The sequence below is a fragment of the Scardinius erythrophthalmus genome (genome assembly GCF_964197995.2).
Source record: "Scardinius erythrophthalmus genome assembly, contig: HAP1_SCAFFOLD_51, whole genome shotgun sequence".
NCBI classification, from domain to species: domain Eukaryota; kingdom Metazoa; phylum Chordata; class Actinopteri; order Cypriniformes; family Leuciscidae; genus Scardinius; species Scardinius erythrophthalmus.
Window position 1 is genome coordinate 420,815 of NW_028296540.1, and position 22,520 is coordinate 443,334.

The window sequence follows — 22,520 nt, forward strand, 5'->3', positions numbered from 1 at the left end:
TCAGGGAGGACGAGGAGCAGGTCATTCTAGTTGCACCTCATTGGCCCACCCGGACCTGGTTCTCCGAACTAGTACTCCTCGCAACAGCACCTCCCTGGCCAATTCCTCGGAGGAAGGACCTCCTTTTTCAGAGTCGGGGCACCCTATGGCACCCTTGTCCCTATCTGTGGAACCTCCATGTGTGGCTCCTGGACGGGATGAGGCAGGTTTGAGTACCCTACCACCACCGGTGGTGGCTACCATCACTTCCGCTAGAGCATCGTCCACAAGACATGACTACGCGTTGAAGTGGAACCTCTTCGTCACCTGATGCTCTTCTCGCTGAGAAGACCCCAGAAAATGCCCGATCAGTGTCGTGCTTTCCTTCCTGCAAGATGGGTTGGAGCGAAGGCTGTTATGCCACCGGCAGCTTTCGCGTTAGCTAGGTGTCTCCATGTGCATGTTTCCCCCCTTGGGCGACCCCCACATGTGTATTTCCACTCTAAGCCTTTATGAGCATGGGTCTTTCCCTTGGCAAGCCACCTTCACCCCCCCCGGAGGTTGAAACATTCCACCCTGCGGGCTGGACACCCCAGTGTTTCTCCATATGCAGCCTGCTCGCGGGTCATATGTGTATTCTGTAAGCGACGTAACTCGTAGCGACCACGAAAGGGAACGTCTCGGCAGTATGTAACCCTCGTTCCCTGAGAAGGTAACGGAGATCTTTCGTTCGGAGACTTCTGCTGTACCGCTGGAACGCCTGAGTTCAGTCTCGGCTCCTCAGCGAAGAAACATATCTGCATGTTGCCAGCGTGCTTCCTTATATACCCACGACGTGGGAGGGAGTTATGCTATGCAAATTCCGCAGACCCATGGCATTTCCTTGCCATTGACTCGTTTTGTAATACTCGAAGGTGAGAGGCTTTCTAAGCAAAACCCCATTCGTCGCCACGACGTAACGTCTCCTTTCCCTACTCAGGAAACAAGGGTTACATACGTAACCAAAGCGTTTCTCCATATAAATATTTGACAATTTTGAGGGATTGTTGCCCACCTCTTACAGTAACACATTCAATATAGATAAATGTTTCCTTTGTTATGAAGGGTTCAGATTTTGCAGTACATCATCTATGGAATCGCCTGCTTCTTCTTCCTATATGGCATCATTTTGTTGGCTGAGGGCTTCTACACCACCAGTGCTGTCAAAGAGATGCACAGCGAGTTCAAGACGACTGTGTGTGGACGCTGCATCAGTGCCATGGTAATGCCAGCACGCACATACAAGCATGGACATACAAAACAAGGCACAGTAGAAAAACATGCCTCTACCTGCAAAACTCCAAAGACGTACCTATACATAAAATTGAGTTTCAGTTTCCAGCATTCCTTGGACAATACTATGTTTTGACCTCAAAACACTTTTGCCATAGTGCATGATTTGTAGACTAATACATTTTGATGTTTGCATAACATAACCAGCCCCACTTGATAGAGCATTAACCTTTTAGTGCCACTCACCAGACAATTAATTTCCGAACTGCTGTGATATAGACCCAACCAATGAGAGACAAGGCTGCCAGATTCACATCATCAGTTTCAGATCAAACTGAATGCACTTTTAGCGGTACTCATTAGACATTTCACTTTGTGAAATGTGTCATGAAACATGCAAGAAGCAACGTAATAGTAGGGTAGGAAGGGGGGTTCACCTGCACCCGAAAGGTATATTTTTTTTAACCTAGTTTTTTGTAATCCTTAAGGTGTCTAGAAAAGGAATTTTGATGTTCCCCACGCAAATTATTGTCCCATATGTGATTTTTTGTATCATCTTTTGTGTCCGTGCTTGATTTTCGGCTGTGAAAAATGAAAACTTTAAATCTACATATAATCTGAACAATACATCCTACAAACACAATCCACCCCATTTTCTCTTCGTCTTTACATGAGGAATTGATAGATATGATGATTGTCATGATTAGATGACGTATGGTGCATTAAAACTCAAATAAACGCAAAGAAATGTAAAAAATCGGTGACATTGGATCACTGGAACTCCTCCCCTATGGACCCTATTGATTAATGTTTTCTAACTTTTGTATTTTTATAGTCTTTGATGTCTAATAAGCAAATGTTGATGATCCCTACTTGAAATATTGTCACATGTTGGTCCAAATGAACATCTCCCATAATAAGGAGTTACTATTCAAACCGTTATATCGGTATTATATTTATTGAAACAAAACAGAAAACCACTCATATAGTCAAATGTGTGTATATATAGGGTATAACAAATCCCCATTAGAATAAACTGAAATAGAAAAAAGTGATTCTAATCAAAGGTCAAAAGGTCAAGGGCAATGATGTCTATTCATCATACAGCAGGTCTTCATAATCGACCTCTTGCTCCTCGTCTTCTTCACCATCTCCATCCATCTCCTCGACTGTTTCCTCTAGCAAGTCAGTGAGTGAAGTGGGGAGGATAGGTCCACAAGACCACACTGGTTCCAGGGTACCCTCTTCAGTCTTTTTCCCAGCCTTGGCCAGGATCATGGGGCTTGGGACACCAAAATATCGGTGTGGCTGCTCTCTTGTAGTTGGCTAGACGGTGGTTGACACAGTTGATGTGTGGGACCAGGTTGTCTCTGCAGGGCGGGTGCCGGAACAAATCCACATCCAAATCTACATCCAGGATATCGGTGTGGCTGCTCTCTTGTAGTTGGCTAGACGGTGGTTGACACAGTTGATGTGTGGGACCAGGTTGTCTCTGCAGGGCGGGTGCCGGAACAAATCCACCTTGAATCTGGTGGTAAGCGTCTCATCCTCTCCAATCATTTATTTCAGCATGATGCTGCGCACGTTGTTCACAGATTTTTCGCGGGCCTGGCCATACATTACACATGTAAATGCCTCGATGTCCTCCACCACATCTGGCTCCACAGACCACTGATCACCAAGTTTTCTGAGGACATAAATAATTATAGTATTGCAAAGTCACAATGTATCAATACCTATGTTAAGCATTAATTGCCATTTCATGCTACAAGATATCTGACTAAAAATACTCACTTGAAGGCTGCATGGTACTTTGGATTACTCTGCAGCTTTTTCAGAGGCCCAGCCTTCCCTTTGCCTCTAAAGGTACTTGTAACGTCTTCTCCTGTGAAGACGTATAAGCAGAGTATTGTTGTGCAGTAGTCTGCCCCCTTACATTCTGCCAGTTCGCTGACATTTAGGATCCGCCTGTGCTTTCCGGTCCCAATGTCGACGTAGATGGTCAGCGGGACGGATTGGGCGTGGTGTAGGAGGATGAAGAAAATGTCTGTGTCTGGAGTCCTCACCACAGCCACCTTGTGCCCCAGTTGAGCGGCATACAGCAGGTACAGAACAACCCGGGTGTCAGTCTCTTCCTGGGTTGACTCCAGCTGAGGTATCTCACATGTGGTCACCTGAAACAAGTTATTGAGTAAGGTGTGATAGTATATAGTAAGACACCATTTTATCAGTTTCTCTTGTATAACTGGGCTTGGCTAAATATTTTCCAAAAATTTCTAATAAAGAAGAATAGTGAGAAAGACTGTCAAAATACTCACATTGCCACCCGATGACTCCAAATGATATGCTTTGCCTTCAACAACTACCACTGCTGTTCCACATTTCTCCAGCCGTGATGCAGATGCTTTGCTGCCCCACACCTCAAGTAGCAGTTTACAGAGTTGTGTCTTGTTCTCATCATTTGCCAGGAAGAGTTTGAAAACACTCGGCTTCCTTGTTGCAGGACCTCCTATGATGTACCGCTGGGACACGCCACGTGCATTGCCATCCTGGATGTAGAAAGCATCCTTCGGATAAGACACATCTTCAGAAGCATCTTCCATTAAGTAGTGAAGCATTGCAGCCTTGTTGGTCTTATTGAAGAAAAAAACAGGGTTGAGTGGTTCATCCAGTCAAGGTTTAGCGGTTCATCCAGGTTCAGTGACTTGAGGGATGCTTTCTACATCCAGGATGGCAATGCACTCCTCCATGCCTTGATGAACCTCCCACCAACGTTCGAGGGAATTTGTCTCCAGTCCCTTGACCATATGGTGGCTAAGAAGCATTTTGTCTTCTCAACGGTCTCCTACCATGATGATTCTGTCAAAGCTCAGGAGAGACTGCGTCGTGGCGTGTCCCAGCGGTACATCATAGGTGTAATGTAATGTAATATAATGTAATGTAATGTACTTTATTTATATAGCACCATTACATCGACCGATAGGTGAACCAAGGTGCTTTACAACAGATTAAACAACAATTTAAAACAACACACCGAAAAACAAGTACAGTAATAAATGAGAGAATAAAAAGTAAAGTAAAAATAGAATAAAAATAAATATAAAAGTGCCACCACACTACTGGGTACTAAAAGCCATTTTAAAAAGATGCGTTTTAAGTCTTGATTTAAAAAGGCCCAGGTCAGTAACGATACGCATCTCACTGGGGAGCTTATTCCAGAGCTTAGGTCCAGAAACTGAAAAAGCGCGGTCTCCCCAGTGTTTAAGTTTTGACCTGGGTACTTCCGACATAAGTTGATTGGACGACCTCAAAGTCCTACCGTCTGATATGTAAGATGGGGCGAGGCCTTTAAGAGCTTTAAAAACAAACAATACAATTTTATAATGAATTCTAAAATGTACCGGGAGCCAATGGAGGGAATAAAGAATCGGAGTTATGTGCTCTCGTTTTTTAGTGCTCATTAACAGACGAGCAGCTGCATTTTTGACAAGTTGAAGACGGCTAACAGAGGACTGGGAGACACTAGTATACAGGGCATTGCAGTAGTCCAGTCTGGAGCTTATTAGAGCGTGAATAGCCTTCTCAAGGTCATGACAGTTTAAAAAGGATTTTACCTTTGCCAGAAGGCGCAGTTGAAAAAAGCTCAACTTGACAACATTGTCAATCTGTTTGTTGAATTTAAAAGAACTATCAAAAATCACTCCTAAGTTCCTTACCGTCTGCCTGGCAGTTGAAGGCCAGGTACCAAATCCGTTAGACACAGATTCTCCAAACACAATATATTCAGTTTTATCCTCATTTAAGTGCATACAATTTTGGGCAAACCACTGCTTAATGTCCGCAATGCAGTCAACTAAGGTACCTTGTACATCACCAGGCTTCAGTGGCAGATAGATTTGCAGATCATCTGCATAACAGTGAAAAGATAGGTTGTGCCTGGCTATAATTTACCCTAGTGGTAGCATGTATAATGAAAACAAAATAGGGCCAAGAATGGAGCCTTGCGGGACTCCACAGGAGAGAGAAGCACAAGAAGAAGCCAAATCACCAATCATCACAGAGAAAGTTCTATTGGATAGGTCATGGTCTTGAAAAACATTTAACTAAATACAGAGTTTTGGGCTTATTATCTTCAGATTTTAAACATAAAATGTTTAGACATGTGGCTTTAGCTGTAGTGCATTTCTAGATTGCTCCAGTGCCAATTTCAATTTTATTTTCATGAGGATGTTTCATAAAAAATAATTTCTAATAACTTTACAAAACTTTGAAGCTATTTATAACATTTTTTGTCATTACGACAATAATTAATTCTACATTTACAATAAACTGCCAGGTGTCAGCTTTCAAACGAGATCATACTTGTGCTTTTAGTACAAAGGGTTCATGAACTGTATCTGTTTTAGTTTGGGTATGTCATTTCTGGGGATTTTTCAAAAGTGGCGTTGCAGCTTAACAGGTTAAAGGCAGCTGGGACGGTTCCTAGACTAAGACAGCTATTGATAAAAACCACAAGCCCAGGCCCTACAGCATTAAAAACCAGTTTCAGCACTCTAGCGGGAACAATATCCAGTGGACAATTTGTAGGCTTCAAAGATTTCACTATGTCGCCAAGGGAAGAGAAAGAAACTAACTCAAACTCCCCAAACACAGCAGAATGAGCTGGAGCAACAGAAAAATCCCTATTAAAACCTTTCCTGGTACTCTGTCTGACAGAGTCAACCTTGTCAACAAAAAAGTGGAGAACGTTTCACAGGTGATAGTTGAGACATTAGCCAGAACAGAAATAGGTGGGTTTACAAAATAATTAATTGTAGTGAACAGGACCCTGGGACAGTGACTGCTGCTAGAAATTATATCAGAGAGATACTGAGATTTTGCCTCCCGTAGGGCCCTCTGGTAATCGGCAAGACAGACCCGCAAAATGTCTAGAGAAACATGCAGTTTATCCTTTTTCCATCTCCTTTCAGCCTGCCTGCAACGTTGCCTAATGGTACGAGTATTGTCATTGATCCAGGGATCCATTCTTGGTTTAGCCAATTTATGCCGAAAAGGGGCAATAGAGTCCAGAATCCCGGAGCAGGTGGAGTGGAAGGAAGAAAGAATATTGTCTGGACAGATAGGAGAAACCATGCCATTCAAGGCAAAAAACTGAGAGTCCCTGAATGCAGCAGTGAATTCATCTGCTGTGGTGGAAGTGATGATGCGAAGCTGGCACGATGGAGCAAAATACTTTCTAGCTGGAGGGGGGGCTGTATATTCAAAAACAATAGGAAAATGATCTGAGATGGCAGTCTCAGAGATCTCTTTAAGGGAAATTGAAAGCCCAAGAGAGATGATGAGATCCAAGGTGTGCCCGAGATGGTGTGTGGGTTTATCCACTGATTGAATTAAGTTAAAAGTTTCTAAAAGTCTTTTAAAATCAGTGGCTAATTGGTCGGACGGACAACAAACATGAACATTAAAATCCCCACAAATCAAGAGTTTATCATATTTTGGAAAAATGTCTGCCAAAAACTCAGAGAACTCATGAATGAAGTCCTTATTATATTTGGGTGGGCGATAAACAACGGCACATAAAGCAGGACTCGTAAGCTCCATCACAAACAATTGCAGCTCAAAGCAGGAGTAGGCATTTGTGGGAAGAAGCCGGCATTTAAACCTGTCATTAAAAACAGCAGCAAGACCCCCTCCACGACCAGATGATCGTGGGGAGTTGAAGTAGGAACAGCCGGGTGGGAGGAGCTCTGAAAATGCGCTGTTTTCACCTGGTTTCAGCCAGGTTTCCGTCAGCAGGAGAAAATCCAGGGATTGAGAAATAAAAAAGTCACTGAGGATGAAAGTCTTATTCACAACGGACAGAGTGTTGATCAGAGCCGTGCAAATTAAACTCTGGTCCGTCCGTTTGGAGGCATGAGCGACCGGGCGAAGATTCTCCGGTACGCAGCCCCGTCTGCAGATCCTCATGGGCCGGCAGCACGGACGTTGGTACCCAGCCTCGGGAATAGCCGGTATCAGCCATCGGTAGCAAGGATCGGTCGATCCTCGTATGTAATAGCTGACGCACTCCCTGGAAAGCCCAAACGATGAGTGGAGGACGAGGCCATGAGCTCTCAATCTGCAACTTAATCCACCTCTCCTTCCTCGTCTTCTGCGGCGGCTGTTGTGCAACGACCCGCTAGGAGAATGCCAGAGGTGGGGAGGTATGGACGCCAGCAGAGGCGGCGGTGTGTTTGGTCGTCCGCTGAAGCCCTGGATCGGCAGTTTTTCCACAAAATCACGTATATTTAAAAAGGTGAGGCGATCATACATGTGGTGGATTTTAATTAATCAACTTTAAAATTAACTAACATTTGTCTTTCTTGCAGGAACAACATTCATATGCTTTTAATGTGTCAAAACTCTTTCAGAAAAACTTGTGACTTGTGACAGTATGTGTCTATGTATATTAATAACAAAAAGGAGAAGTGAAACTAGACAGTCTGTTAGAACAAATTAAGTCACCGTTAAAACCTTGTGATAAGTAATCACAAGATAAAAGTTTGCTTTACCTAGTAACAGAGGGGTTTGCATATGAAGAACCAATCAAATAATGGGGAAATTATGTAATGCAGCCTGACATTTATGCCATACCCTGATTCTATAAAAACTGTTGTATATGTGTTTTCGGTGGGATTCTCAATGGAATTTGTCTGAGATCCTCCGGCCTTGCTTCTTGGGAGAGATTCCCTGAGAACTGCTCGGGAAGATCTCCTGGCCGTGATTAAAGCATTTATAGGACATTTGCAGGTCTGTTTGTCAATTTATTCCTGCGCAGGAAGCTAGTTTAGGGAGGAAAACTAGTTAGGAAATCGAGTCAGAAAAGCTGGTGATCTATAGAGTGGGGACGTCGGGGACGGGAACCAAAAGATAGAGCCAGGTAGTCCGGTGATCTATAGAGTGGGGACGTCAGGAACGAGATCCAAAAGATAGAGCCAGGTAGTCACAGGTGATCTATAGAGTGAGGACGTTGAGGACGAGACCCAAAAGATAGAGCCAGGTAAAAAGTATTTTAGGGAAAAAATCCACGACATACACCAGTAGCGGCGACACATCACGAATCAAAAACAATAAAAAATATAGCTGCGAGCAGCGATTACGGGCCCAAGCCGGTGGCACCGCAACCCCGGTGCCTTTAGTTACCTAAAGGCACCAGGGATGGCAGTGCCGCCGCCTTTGGCCCTCCATCGCTGCTCGCAGCTATATATATATATATATATATATATATATATATATATACAGTGCTATGCATAAGTTTAGACACCCATACTAAAGTTGACTAAAAAGAGGAATAAAAAATCATCTTTTGGAAACTGAACTTAAAGCCTTAATTTAAAAAATTAGGAAAAATCCAACCTTTAAGGACACCAATTTTCTTTGTGAATGAATAATGTATCGTAAATAAATAAATATTCTTCCTTAAAATACAGGGTGCATAAGTTTGGACACCCCTATGTTAAATTCCCATAGAGGCAGGCAGATATTTATTTTTAAAGGCCAGTTACTTTATGGATCCAGGATACTATGCATCCTGATAAAGTTCCCTTGGCCTTTGGAACTAAAATAGCCCCACATCATCACATAGCCTTCACCATACCTAGAGTTTGGCATGGTTTTATTTCAGTTAGCCTAATAGCTAGTTTGATTTGCATTGAGAGATGATCTTATGGAAAGTACTCCATGCCAATCTCTAGGTATGGTATGGTAACTGGCCTTTAAAAATAAAAATCTGCCTGTCTCTATGGGAATTTAACATAGGGGTGTCCAAACTTATGCACCCTGTATTTTAAGGAAGAACATTTATTTATTTATGATACATTATTCATTCACAAAGAAAATTGGTGTCCTTAAAGGTTGGATTTTTCCTATTTTTTTTAATTAAGGCACAATTTCCAAAAGATGATTTTTTATTCCTCTTTTTAGTCAACTTTAGCATGGGTGTCTAAACTTATGCATAGCACTGTATATATGTGTGTATATATATATATATATATATATATATATATATATATATATATATATACACACACACATATATATATGTATATATAAATATCTATCTATCTATCTATCTATCTATCTATCTATATCTATATCTATATCGATCTATACATATATACATATATATATATACACACACACACACACACACACACATTCTGATTTTATGATACACTCAAAATATTCCACAACAAATCCTTTAAATTTCATGTAAAAATAAAAACGAAAGTAAGCAGTGTTGGTGTCACGTAACCCTCTCATTAGAATCAAAATGTTTCAATATTTGCGATGTATTTGGATGCTAAACTATTCTTTATTATAGGCTTTGTACTTCACTCGTGTTCCAATATCGATGGAAAAAATAATCCTCTTCACATGCGCAAAAATGTGCATGGAAACATCACAGTGGAGCTCTGCTTACTGTGAATGGTACAAATTGTACTACTGACTATTTAAACAGAGAAGTGTAATTCGTTTATGTTAGGTTGACTATTTTTATTATTATATTGTATTAGGGATATAATGAACAGGCTGCGATGTCAAGATTGCAATTCTGGAATGTGTGTGTGTGTGTGTGTGTGACGCGGTTGCGGTTAAACAGTGGACACAAAAACATAAATAAAATGTTTTAGTTAATTCCTACATCCATAGGAATACATTGAAAATGCTCGCTGTACTCCGCACCATTATCAATGTCTGTGCGGACGTCTGTATTTTACTAGTATATAGTATACTATAGTTAGCGATTTAAAATCCCTCAGCGGTGTCACGCGTCGATTAACCGGTGGGAAAATTTTATCACAGTCACATCCCTAATATATTTATATATAAATACAATAGGCCTACCTGAAAGAGAATTTTACTTGCCCGACCAGAGTATAGCCTGATTAGAACGTCAATAACAAAAAGTAACTTGGGAAACACTAAAACGAGAGATTATTCTAATTTCATTACATTCATTTTAAGTTGCAATCAGCAGTTAATAATAAATGTATTACTGATCAATGTTAACAAGGTTGCACTGCTGAGGCTCATGCTGCTTCTCCAGGAGAATTGTAAACAAATGAGCACAGCACACAAAAAAGCAACCCAGTTAACAACATACTGACTATAAAAATTACAAATATGGAGTTTTTATATATTTTATAACATATGATAGAGTTAAGCAACCTCACTTGACGAGTAGGCAACTATTTCCTGAATACAATCACGATTGAAACTGTGACATTGATTTCATACAACAGGTTAATAAACAGTTACAATTAAGTCACTTACATTTTAGATGCAATATTGACTGTTTTTGTTGTTTCAGCAGCAAAAATAGTTAAACAAAGATCACAGCAGAACCATCGCATATCTCACAGCAACTTGTTTTCTCATTACTGAATGATTCAGCATTTTGAGACGAATCGGTTGACTCAAAGATTCAATGGTCAATTCATAAACATCTGTCTCAATCATGAATGACTCAGTCATTCGAACGAATCGTTTGAACGAATGAATCAATGACTCGCTCATTAAGATGGTCGCCTGGCGACACCTAATGGCGGTTTAGTGTTATGTTTAAAAGTATCATTTTTTCCAACGTGCACCATTATCAATGTCTGTGCGGACGTCCGTTTTTTACTTTAACTTTTATATTAGCGATTTAAAAGCACCCGCTCGTGTCACACGTCGATTAACCGATGGGAAAATATCCTCACAGTCATATACCTAATAAATGTATATTTAAATACAATAGGCCTACCTAGTAAAACGTTTTATATACTATTTTAATATCCCTTTGGACACAAGAGGGCAGTATAGCCCTATGTTTGCTTTTTTGTTGAACCAAATAGCACTAAATAGCCTGTTTTTAACTTTTTCATACTCCTTGAATTGCAAAAACAGAATAAAATGGGTTTAGTTCTAATATTTGTATAATTTTGTATAAAAATAAATGGTGTATAATTACATTTTTAGAAGTTATGAGATGTTTCCTGCTTCCTTTTTGACATTAATTGAATCCCTCGCCATAGCAAAACCGTTTGAGATATTCAATATCCGTTTACAATTTAGCATCATTAATATATTTTTATCATGTTGAAAAAGTTTGGTGGGAATAAAATAAACCTTTTAGGAGGAGTAACTAAAAACCCAGAGGCTGATTTAGCAAAAAATCCATATTCAGACCAAAATATCTGATACCCTGTTGGTCATAGCTAATAACTGTCAATTAGAAAGTTGTCCGGCTCGATGACAACAATATACGTACCAAGTTTTGTGATTCTAGGTAAAACTAAGCCCCCATTTTTGACTAAAGGTGGCGCTACTGAGCCCCTCACCATGCCCGTTTCTGAAACTTTGCACATGTCTACTGGATAACAAGTGTGATGTGTCTGTCAAGTTTCATGCAATTTCAAATATGTTAAGAGTCTCAAAAGCATCAAAAAAGAATATTAAAGTTTGATGCGTTGCCACGACAACAGTATCTAAGATATCAATAATCCTTTCACAGGCCTACATCTGCCATGTGTCTACATTATACACATAAAGTTTGAAGCAAATCAGGTAAAAATAAGAGGGTGATTTCAAAGCATTTTGAAAGTGACAAACTTCCTGCTGCCAGTTGGTGGCGCTATAACTTTGACTCACAATTGTCACATCTATCTGATCGGCCTCTTACAACGAACACACTGCTGAAGTTTCATCAAGATCAGTTTATGTATGCAGAAGTTATAACACACTTCCTGTTTCCATTATTCACCATAAATTCATGTCCTCGCCATGGCCAAACCGTTCGAGATATCAAAAATCCATCCGCAATTTAGCATCCTCAATGTCTTGATTTCATGCTGACCGAATTTGGAGGCGATTGGATGAATTCTCTAGGATGAGTACATCAAATTGCACAGCATGCATTTTTCAAACAACCCATAATAGCCGACTTCCTGTTGGGCGGAGCTAATAACTTAGAGTGCGGAAGTTGTTCGGCCCGATGAGATCTATATGTGTACCAAGTTTCATAATAATTCATGCAAGCGTGTTTGATATATGGACCAAGTTTTCAGACCTTGTTCAAGGGGGCGCTGTTGAGCCCCCCAGCCACGCTCGGGTACGAGCTTCAGCCCGGCCCTGATGACCTGTGTGAAAAGTTTCAAGTGTTTTTGAGCACGTTAAGTGCCCCAAAAGCCCCACACACACACACACAGACACACAGAGAGAGAGAGAAAATTCTCCAGAAAATCCACATTCAAACCAAAATATATGACTTCCTGTTGGTTGGAGCTTATAAGTGTAAGTTAGAAAGTTGTCCGGCTCGATGAGAACAATATACATACCGATTTTTGTGATTCTAGGAAAAACTAAGCCCCCATTTTTGACAAAAGGTGGCGCTACTGAGCCCCTCACCACGCCCATTTCTGAAACTTTGCACATGTCTACTAGCTAATAAATGTGATGTGTCTGTCGAGTTTCATGCATTTTCAAGCATGTGAAGAGTCTCAAAAGCATCCGAAAAGAATATTAAAGTTTGATGCGTTGCCACGGCAACAGTATCTAAGATATCAATAATCCTTTCACAGGTCTACATCTGCCATGTGTCTACATTATACAAATAAAGTTTGAAGCAAATCAGATAAAAATAAGAGGGTGATTTCAAAGAATTTTGAAAGTGACACACTTCCTGCTGCCATTTGGTGGCGCTATAACTTTGACTCACAATAGTCACATCCATGTGATTGGCGTCTTACAACGAACACACTACTGAAGTTTCATCAAGATCAGTTTATGTATGCTGAAGTTATAACACACTTCCTGTTTCCATTATTCGGCCTAAATTCGTTTCCTCGCCACGGCCAAACCGTTCGAGATATCAAAAATCTTGACTTCATACACACAGAGTTTCGAGGGGATTGGATGATTTCTCTAGGAGGAGTACATTAAATTCCACAGTATGCGTTTCCAAACAACCCATAATAGCCGACTTCCTGTTGGGCTGGCGTAAAACTTAGAGCACGAAAGTTGTTCGGCCCGATGAGATCTATATGTGTGCCGAGTTTCATATTATTACATACAAGTGTGTTTGATTTATGGACAAGTGTTCGGATCCCGTTCCAGGGGGCGCTGTCGAGCCCCCCTGCCACGCCCGGGTACCAGCTTCGGTCCGGCCCTGATGGCCGCGGGTTCTGACATGTGTGCAAAGTTTCAAGAGTTTTTGAGCATGTTAAGGGCCCCAAAAGTGCCCGAAAGGTTGACAAAATAATAATAATAATAATAAATATAGCTGCGAGCAGCGATTACGGGCCCAAGCCGGTGGCACCGCCACCCCGGTGCCTTTAGTTCCCTAAAGGCACGGGGGTGGCGGTGCCACCGGCTTTGGCCCTTCATCGCTGCTCGCAGCTATATTTATATATATATATATATACATACATACATATATATATATATATATATATATATATATATATATATATATATATATATATATATATATATATATATACGTATATATATATGTAGAAGACAGAAAATATTACTTGTCTTACTTTATTCTGATTTTATGATACACTCAAAATATTCCACAACATTGATTAACGTTGATTAACCCATTGATTAACCGGTGGTAAAATATTCTCACCGTCACATACCTAGTATATTTTTATATAGATACAATAGGCCTACCTGATTTTGAACACAAGAGGGCAGTATAGCCCTATGTATGACTTGACTTTTATGGGACTAAAGAGTACAATTGCTATTTTTAAACGTATAAGTAATTCTTAAATTGAAAAAAAAAAAGAAGAAAATGGGTTTAGTTGTGATATTTGTATACTTTTATATAGAAATAAATGGTGTATAATTACATTTTTAGAAGATGAGGCTTTTAGCGTTTCCTTTTTGTACATCACTTTAATCCCTCACTATATCAAAACTGTTTGAAATATTTAATATCCGTTCACAATTTAGCATCTTTAATGTATTTTTATCGTGTTGAAAAAGTTTGGTGTGAAAAAAATAAACCAGTTAGGAGGAGTAGCTAAAAAGTCTGAAATATCCCAAAAATCCACATTCAGACCAAAATATCTGACTTCCTGATGGTCAGAGCTAAAGACTTTAAATTAGAAAGTTGTCCGGGTCGATGAGATCAATATATGAACTGAGTTTTTTTTTACTGTAGTTAAAACTAACCCCCCCACTTTTGTCAAAAGCATGTTGAAAGTGACACACTTCCTGCTGCCAGTTGGTGGCGCTATAACTTTGACTCACAATAGTTACATACATCTGATCGGCCTCTTACCATGAACACACTGCTGAAGTTTCATTAAGATCAGTTAATGTATGCTGAAGTTATAACACTTCGTGTTTCTCTTTTCTCGCCATAAATGCGTTTCCTCGATGAGAACAATACACATACCAAGTTTTGTTGCTGTTGTTAAAACTAACCCCCCCACTTATGACTAAAGGTGGCGCTGTTGAGCCCCCCTGCCACGCCTGTTTCTGAAACTTTGCACATGTCTACGGGCTAATAAATGTGATGTGTCTGTCGAGTTTCATGCCATTTCAAGTATGTTAAGAGTCTCAAAAGCATCAAAAAAGAATATTAAAGTTTGAAGCGTTGCCATGGCAACAGTATTAAAGATATCAAAAATCCTTTCACAGGTCTACATCTGCCGTGTGTTTACATTATACACATAAAGTTTGAAGCAAATCGGGTAAAAATATGAGGGTGATTTCAAAGCGTTTTTAAAGTGACAAACTTCCTGTTGCCAGTTGGTGGCGCTATAACTTTGACTCACAATAGTCACATCCATGTGTTCGGCCTCTTACAACGAACACACTGCTGAAGTTTCATCAAGATCAGTTAATGTATGCTGAAGTTATAACACACTTCCTGTTTCCCTTATTCCCCATAAATTCGTTTCCTCGCCACGGCCAAACCGTTCGAGATATCAAAAATCCGTCCGCAATTTAGCATCCTCAATGTCTTAACTTCATGCTGACCGAGTTTGGAGACGATTGGATGAATGCCCTAGGAGGAGTACATTAAATTCCACAGCATGCGTTTCCAAACAACCCATAATAGCCAACTTCCTGTTGGGCTGGCGTAAAACTTAGAGCACGAAAGTTGTTCGGCCTGATGAGATCTATATGTGTACCGAGTTTCATATTATTACATGCAAGTGTGTTTGATTTATGGACAAGTGTTCGGATCCCGTTCCAGGGGGCGCTGTCGCACCCCCCTGCCACGCCCGGGTACCAGCTTCAGCCCGGCCCTGATGGGTTCTGACATGTGTGCAAAGTTTCAAGAGTTTTTGAGCATGTTAAGGGCCCCAAAAGTGCCCGAAAGGTTGACAAAATAATAATAATAATAATAATAATAATAAATATAGCTGCGAGCAGCGATTACGGGCCCAAGCTTGTGGCACCGCAACCCCGGTGCCTTTAGTTGCCTAAAGGCACCGGGGTGGCGGTGCCGCCGGCTTTGGCCCTTCATCGCTGCTCGTATATATATATATATATGAAAATATTACTTGTCTTACCTTACTCTGATTTTATGATACACTCAAAATATTCCACAACAAATCCTTTAAATTTAATGTAAAAATAAAAATGAATGTGAGCAGTGTTGGGCTCAAGTAACCCTCTCATTAGAATCAAAATGTTTCAATATTTGCATGTATTTGGATGCTAAACTATTCTTAATTATAGGCTTTGTACTTCTCTCGTGTTGCAATATCGACGGAAAAAATCATCCTCTTCACAAGCGCGAAAATGTGCTTGGAAACATTACAGTGGAGAGGTGCTTACTGTGAATGTACGAATTGTACTACTTACTATTTAAACAGAGCAGTGTAATTGTTATATGTTAGGTTGACTATTTTATCATTATATTTTATTAGGGCTATAATGAACAGGCAGCGATGTCAAGATTACAATGCTGGAATGTGTGTGTGTGTGTGTGTGTGTGTGTGTGTGTGTGTGTGTGTGTGTGTGTGTGTGTGTGTGTGTGTGTGTGTGTGTGACGCGGGCGCGATTGATCAGTGGACACATAAAAACATACATAAATTGTCTTAGTTCATTCCTACTTCCATAGGAATACATTGAAAATGCTCGCTCTACTCCACACCATTATCAATGTCTGTGCTGATGTCCGTATTTTACTTTCGCTTTTAACTTAGCAATTTAAAAGCCCTCAGCGCTGTCACACGCGATTAACCGATGGGAAAATATTCCCACAGTCACCTCCCTAATATATTTATATATAAATACTATAGGCCTACCTGATTTTGAACACAAGAGGGCAGTATAGCTCTATAAATTACATGATTAATTTATTTTTTGGACTAAAAAAATATTCTGGCTATTTTTAAACACTTAGGAGGAGTAGCTAAAAACTCAGAGTCTGAAATATCCAAAAAATCCACATTCAAACCAAAATATCTGACTTCCTGTTGGTCCAAGCTAATGACTGTAAATTAGAAAGTTGTCCGGCTCGATGAGACCAATATACTTACTGATTTTTGTAATTGTGGGTAAACCTAACCCCCCCACTTTTGTCAAAAGCATTTTGAAAGTGACACACTTCCTGCTGCCAGTTGGTGGTGCTATAACTTTGACTCACAATAGTTACATCCATCTGATCGGCCTCTTACCACGAACACACTGCTGAAGTTTCATTAAGATCAGTTAATGTATGCTGAAGTTATAACACTTCGTGTTTCTCTTTTCTCGCCATAAATGCGTTTCCTCGCCACGACCAAACCGTTCGAGATATCAAAAATCCGTCCGCAATTTTGAATCCTCAATGTCTTGACTTCATGCACACCGAGTTTGGTGGGGATTGGATGAATTCTCTAGGAGGAGTACTTCGCATTCCACAGCAAGCGTTTTCCAAACAACCCATAATAGCCGACTTCCTGTTGGGCTGGCGTAAAACTTGACCGGGGGAAAGTTGTTCGGCCCGATGAGATCTTTATGTGTAACGAGTTTCATATTAATTCATGCAAGCGTGTTTGATATATGGACCAAGTTTTCAGACCCTGTTCAAGGGGGCGCTGTTGAGCCCACCTGCCACGCCCATTTTTAAAACTTTTCACATGTCTACTGGCTAATAAGTGTTATGTGTCTGTCGAGTTTCATCCAATTTCAAGCATGCAAAGAGTCTCAAAAGCATCCAAAAAGAATATTAAAGTTTGATGCGTTGCCGCGGCAACAGTATCTAAGATATCAATAATCCTTTCACAGGTCTACATCTGCCGTGTATTTACATTATACACATAAAGTTTGAAGCAAATCGGGTAAAAATAAGAGGGTGATTTCAAAGCATTTTGAAAATGACACACTTCCTGCTGCCAGTTGGTGGCGCTATAACTTTGACTCACAATAGTCACATCAATGTGATCGGCCTCTGACAACGAACACACTGCTGAAGTTTCATCAAGATCAGTCAATGTATGCAGAAGTTATAACACACTTCCTGTTTCTCTTTTCTCGCTATAAATTCGTTTCCTCGCTACGGCCAAACCGTTCGAGATATCAAAAATCCGTCCGCAATTTAGCATCCTCAATGTCTTGACCTCAAGCTGCCCGAATTTGCTGGGGATCGGATGAATTCTGTAGGAGAAGTACATTAAATTCCACAGCATGTGTTTTTCAAACAACCCTAAATAGCCAACTTCCTGTTGAGCTGGCGTAAAACATAGAGCACGAAAGTTGTTCGGCCCGATGAGATTTATATGTGTACCGAGTTTCATATTATTACATGCAAGCGTGTTTGATTTATGGACCAAGTTTTTGGATGCTATTCCAGGGGGCGCTGTCGAGTCCCCCTGCCACGCCCGGGTACCAGCTTCAGCCCGGCCCTAATGGCCGCGGGTTCTGACCCGTGTGCAAAGTTTCATGAGTTTTTGAGTCTGTTAAGGGCCCCAAAAGCCCCCGAACCCTTGAACAACAATAATAATAATAATAAATATAGCTGCGAGCAGCGATTACGGGCCCAAGCCAGTGGCACCTCAACCCCGGTGCCTTTAGTTCCCTAAAGGCACCGGGGTGGCGGTGCCACCGGCTTTGGCCCTTCATCGCTGCTCACAGCTATATTTATATATATATATATATATATATATATATATATATATATATATATATACATACATACATATACATATATATATATATATATATATATATATATATATATATATACATACGTATATATATATGTAGAAGACAGAAAATATTACTTGTCTTACTTTATTCTGATTTTATGATACACTCAAAATATTCCACAACATTGATTAACGTTGATTAACCCGTTGATTAACCAGTGGTAAAATATTCTCACCGTCACATACCTAGTATATTTTTATATAGATACAATAGGCCTACCTGATTTTGAACACAAGAGGGCAGTATAGCCGTATGTATGACTTGACTTTTATGGGACTAAAGAGTACAATTGCTATTTTTAAACGTATAAGTAATTCTTAAATTGAAAAAAAAAGAATAAAATGGGTTTAGTTGTGATATTTGTATACTTTTATATAGAAATAAATGGTGTATAATTACATTTTTAGAAGATGATGCTTTTAGCGTTTCCTTTTTGTACATTACTTTAATCCCTCACTATATCAAAACTGTTTGAAAAATTTAATATCCGTTCACAACTTAGCATCTTCAATGTATTTTCATCGTGTTGAAAAAGTTTGGTGTGAAAAAAATAAACCCATTAGGAGGAGTAGCTAAAAACTCAGAGTCTGAAATATCCCAAAAATCCACATTCAGACCTAAATATCTGACTTCCTGTTGGTTGGAGCAAATTACTTTAAATTAGAAAGTTGTCCGGCTCGATGAGACCAATGTACGTACTGATTTTTGTTACTGTATATACAACTAACCCCCCCACTTTTGTCAAAGGCATTTTGAAAGTGACACACTTCCTGCTGCCAGTTGGTGGTGCTATAACTTTGACTCACAATAGTTACATCCATCTGATCGGCCTCTTACCACGGACACACTGGTGAAGTTTCATCAAGATCAGTTAATGTATGCAGAAGTTATACCGCTTCGTGTTTATATTTTCTCGCCATAAATTCGTTTCCTCGCCACGGCCAAACCGTTCGAGATATCAAAAATCTTTCCGCAATTTAGCATCCTCAATGACTTGACTTCATGCACACCGAGTTTGGTGGGGATTGGATGAATTCTCTAGGAGGAGTACTTCGCATTCCACAGCAAGCGTTTTCCAAACAACCCATAATAGCCGACTTCCTGTTGGGCTGGCGTAAAACTTGACGGGGGAAAAGTTGTTCGGCCCGATAAGATCTATATGTGTACCGAGTTTCATATTAATTCATGCACGAGTGTTTGATCTATGGACCAAGTTTTCAGACCCAGTTCAAGGGGGCGCTGTTGAGCCCCCCTGCCACGCCCGGGTACCAGCTTCAGCCCGGCCCTGATGCCAAGGGGTTTTGACTTGTGTGCAAAGTTTCAAGAGTTTTTGAGCACGTTAAGGACCCCAAAAGCCCCTGAAACCTTGATTAACAATATAAAAGCAATAGTCAAATCCCCCCCTCCCCTCACACACACAGAGACACAGAGAGAGGGAGAGAAAATTCTCCAGAAAATCCACATTCAAACCAAAATATCTCTCTTCCTCTTGGTCCGAGCTAGTTACTGTAAATTAGAAAGTTGTCCGTCTTGATGAGAACAATACACATACCAAGTTTTGTTGCTGTTGATAAAACTAACCCCCCCACTTTTGACTAAAAGTGGCGCTATTGAGCCATTTCACCACGCCAGTATCTAAGATATCAATAATCCTTTCACAGGTCTACATCTGCCGTGTGTTTACATTATACACATAAAGTTTGAAGCAAATCGGATGAAAATAAGAGGGTGATTTCAAAGCATTTTGAAAGTGACACACTTCCTGTTGCCAGTTGGTGGCGCTATAACTTTGACTCACAAATGTCACATCCATGTGATCGGCCTCTTACAACTAACACTGCTGAAGTTTCATCAAGATCAGTTTATGTATGCTGAAGTTATAACACACTTCCTGTTTCCATTATTCGCCCTAAATTCGTTTCCTCGCCACGGCCAAACCGTTCGAGATATCAAAAATCTGTCCGCAATTTAGCATCCTCAATGTCTTGACTTCATACACACCGAGTTTCGAGGGGATTGGATGAATTCTCTAGGAGGAGTACATTAAATTCCACAGCATGCGTTTCCAAACAACCCATAATAGCCGACTTCCTGTTGGGCTGGCGTAAAACTTAGAGCACGAAAGTTGTTCGGCCTGATGAGATCTATATGTGTGCCGAGTTTCATATTATTAAATGCAAGTGTGTTTGATTTATGGACAAGTGTTCGGATCCCGTTCCAGGGGGCGCTGTCGAGCCCCCCTGCCACGCCCGGGTACCAGCTTCGGTCCGGCCCTGATGGCCGCGGGTTCTGACATGTGTGCAAAGTTTCAAGAGTTTTTGAGCATGTTAAGGGCCCCAAACGTGCCCGAAAGTTTGACAAAATAATAATAATAATAATAAATATAGCTGCGAGCAGCGATTGCGGGCCCAAGCCGGTGACACCGCCACCCCGGTGCCTTTAGTGTAACTAAAGGCACTAGGGTGGCGGTGCCACCGCTGCTCTCCATCGCTGCTTGCAGCTATATATATATATATATATATATATATATATATATCTGACAAGTAATATTCTTTGTCTTGTCACTTAAAATAAATAAATATATATATATATATATATATATATATATATATATATATATATATATATATATATATTAGGGCTGGGAATCGATTAAAAAAATTAACTAATTAATTGCACAATTTCTGTAATTAATTGCGTTTCCCCCAAGCTTGTAATCATCAATATTTAAACTTAGAATCACCTAATAAAACAACACAGGAAAAAAAGGGAACAGAAAATAGCCCTATATTAACCCTCTGGGGACCAAAAACGCGCCGGCGCGTTTTGCTCGTTTTTTTTTTTAGCAATGAAAAATAAACACAAAATGCTCTGTTAATTTTGATATTTAATTTTCGTGTTATACATCAATCGATCCTGTTCAGTTTCTATTTTTTTTCTGTATACTCACAATAAAAATAAAGTGTTTTGCTGTTTGACAAATAAAGAAACTTTAACATGATGCGATTTCTGCCTTCCCTCTGTCAGTAAACTCCCATTTGAAACGCGTTCGAAAATGATCTATAACTCCGCGAAAATTCAGTCAAACAGGCAAACAGACCCACGGGCATAAAGCTTGAGATCGCATCTGTTAAATGAAGTCATTTATATAAAAAACAAATATTATCAGCTTCTGTAATCTGTATAAAAAGAGAGCAACTCCAGTCGAGCTCATTACGAGCTCATTGACTTTAATTCGTTCATGCCTACTCACGGAGCGCGCTATTCACAAGATAATGTGCTAAGCCATCTATGCAAAACAGGTAAACGCCCCCAAGCAAATGCATTAAACGCTTCAAGTTTCATCATTTCGTCACCTGCGCGTTGGGAAGATGACACGGTACACCGGTGCGGAAGCCCTTCAGTTCGTCCTGGATACTAGCGACGAAGAGTCCAGATTTTCATCAGAAGAGGAGCGCGACTACTCTGATGACCGTTTGTATTTTGAAGAGCGAATTGATGCAGCCGTGGATAGAATTTCGGATGAGTAAGTATTTATTCTTACTTGCATTATTTGACAAGCTATTCAAAACATGAGCTTACATATTATACTGGGTGGACTTGCCATCCAGAGTATTGACATTTGATATCTACCTATATTCAACACGATCTAATGAAAGTGCATATCTATAGCCTACCATGAATTTAATATCTCGTACCATTTCAACGTCAAAAATGTTTTTTTTTTGTTTTGTTTTTTGTTTTGTTTTGTGTACATATGCTACACCCCTTGGTTAGGAAATTTGTATTTGTATGTGTAGCCTAAATGATATGTTTAGATCATTATGTATGAAAGATAGAATTTAGAAATTATTTTAGAAAGTAGGCCTAGTAGGTGTTTAGATTATATTTTGACTATATAAATGCTGCCTCATTATCATTAACGATGCATGCTCGCAAATATCAGTTGTAAATGTGTGTAAATGTGCTGAAATGTGTAAATATACCCAGTTAATGAAGTGCACAAATGTGTTAGGCTATTGTTTGCGGTGTGCCTCTCCGGTAATGGCCCATTGACACGCATATAGGCTTATTGCACGCGT

The 22,520-nt window shown here is 40.2% G+C and overlaps 1 protein-coding gene across 2 annotated transcripts in view; it reads left to right on the forward strand.

Moving 5' to 3' along the window:
- The window catches only part of gpm6ba (glycoprotein M6Ba), a gene marked incomplete at its 3' end in the record, with an annotated part of 171,903 nt that overhangs the window by 41,433 nt on the left and 107,950 nt on the right, over window positions 1-22,520 (forward strand). For both annotated transcript variants that reach the window (XM_081394609.1, XM_081394610.1), the window contains exon 3: window positions 1,084-1,240. In XM_081394609.1, coding sequence (XP_081250735.1) covers window positions 1,084-1,240 — 157 coding nt within the window. The remainder of the gene's footprint in view (window positions 1-1,083; window positions 1,241-22,520) is intronic.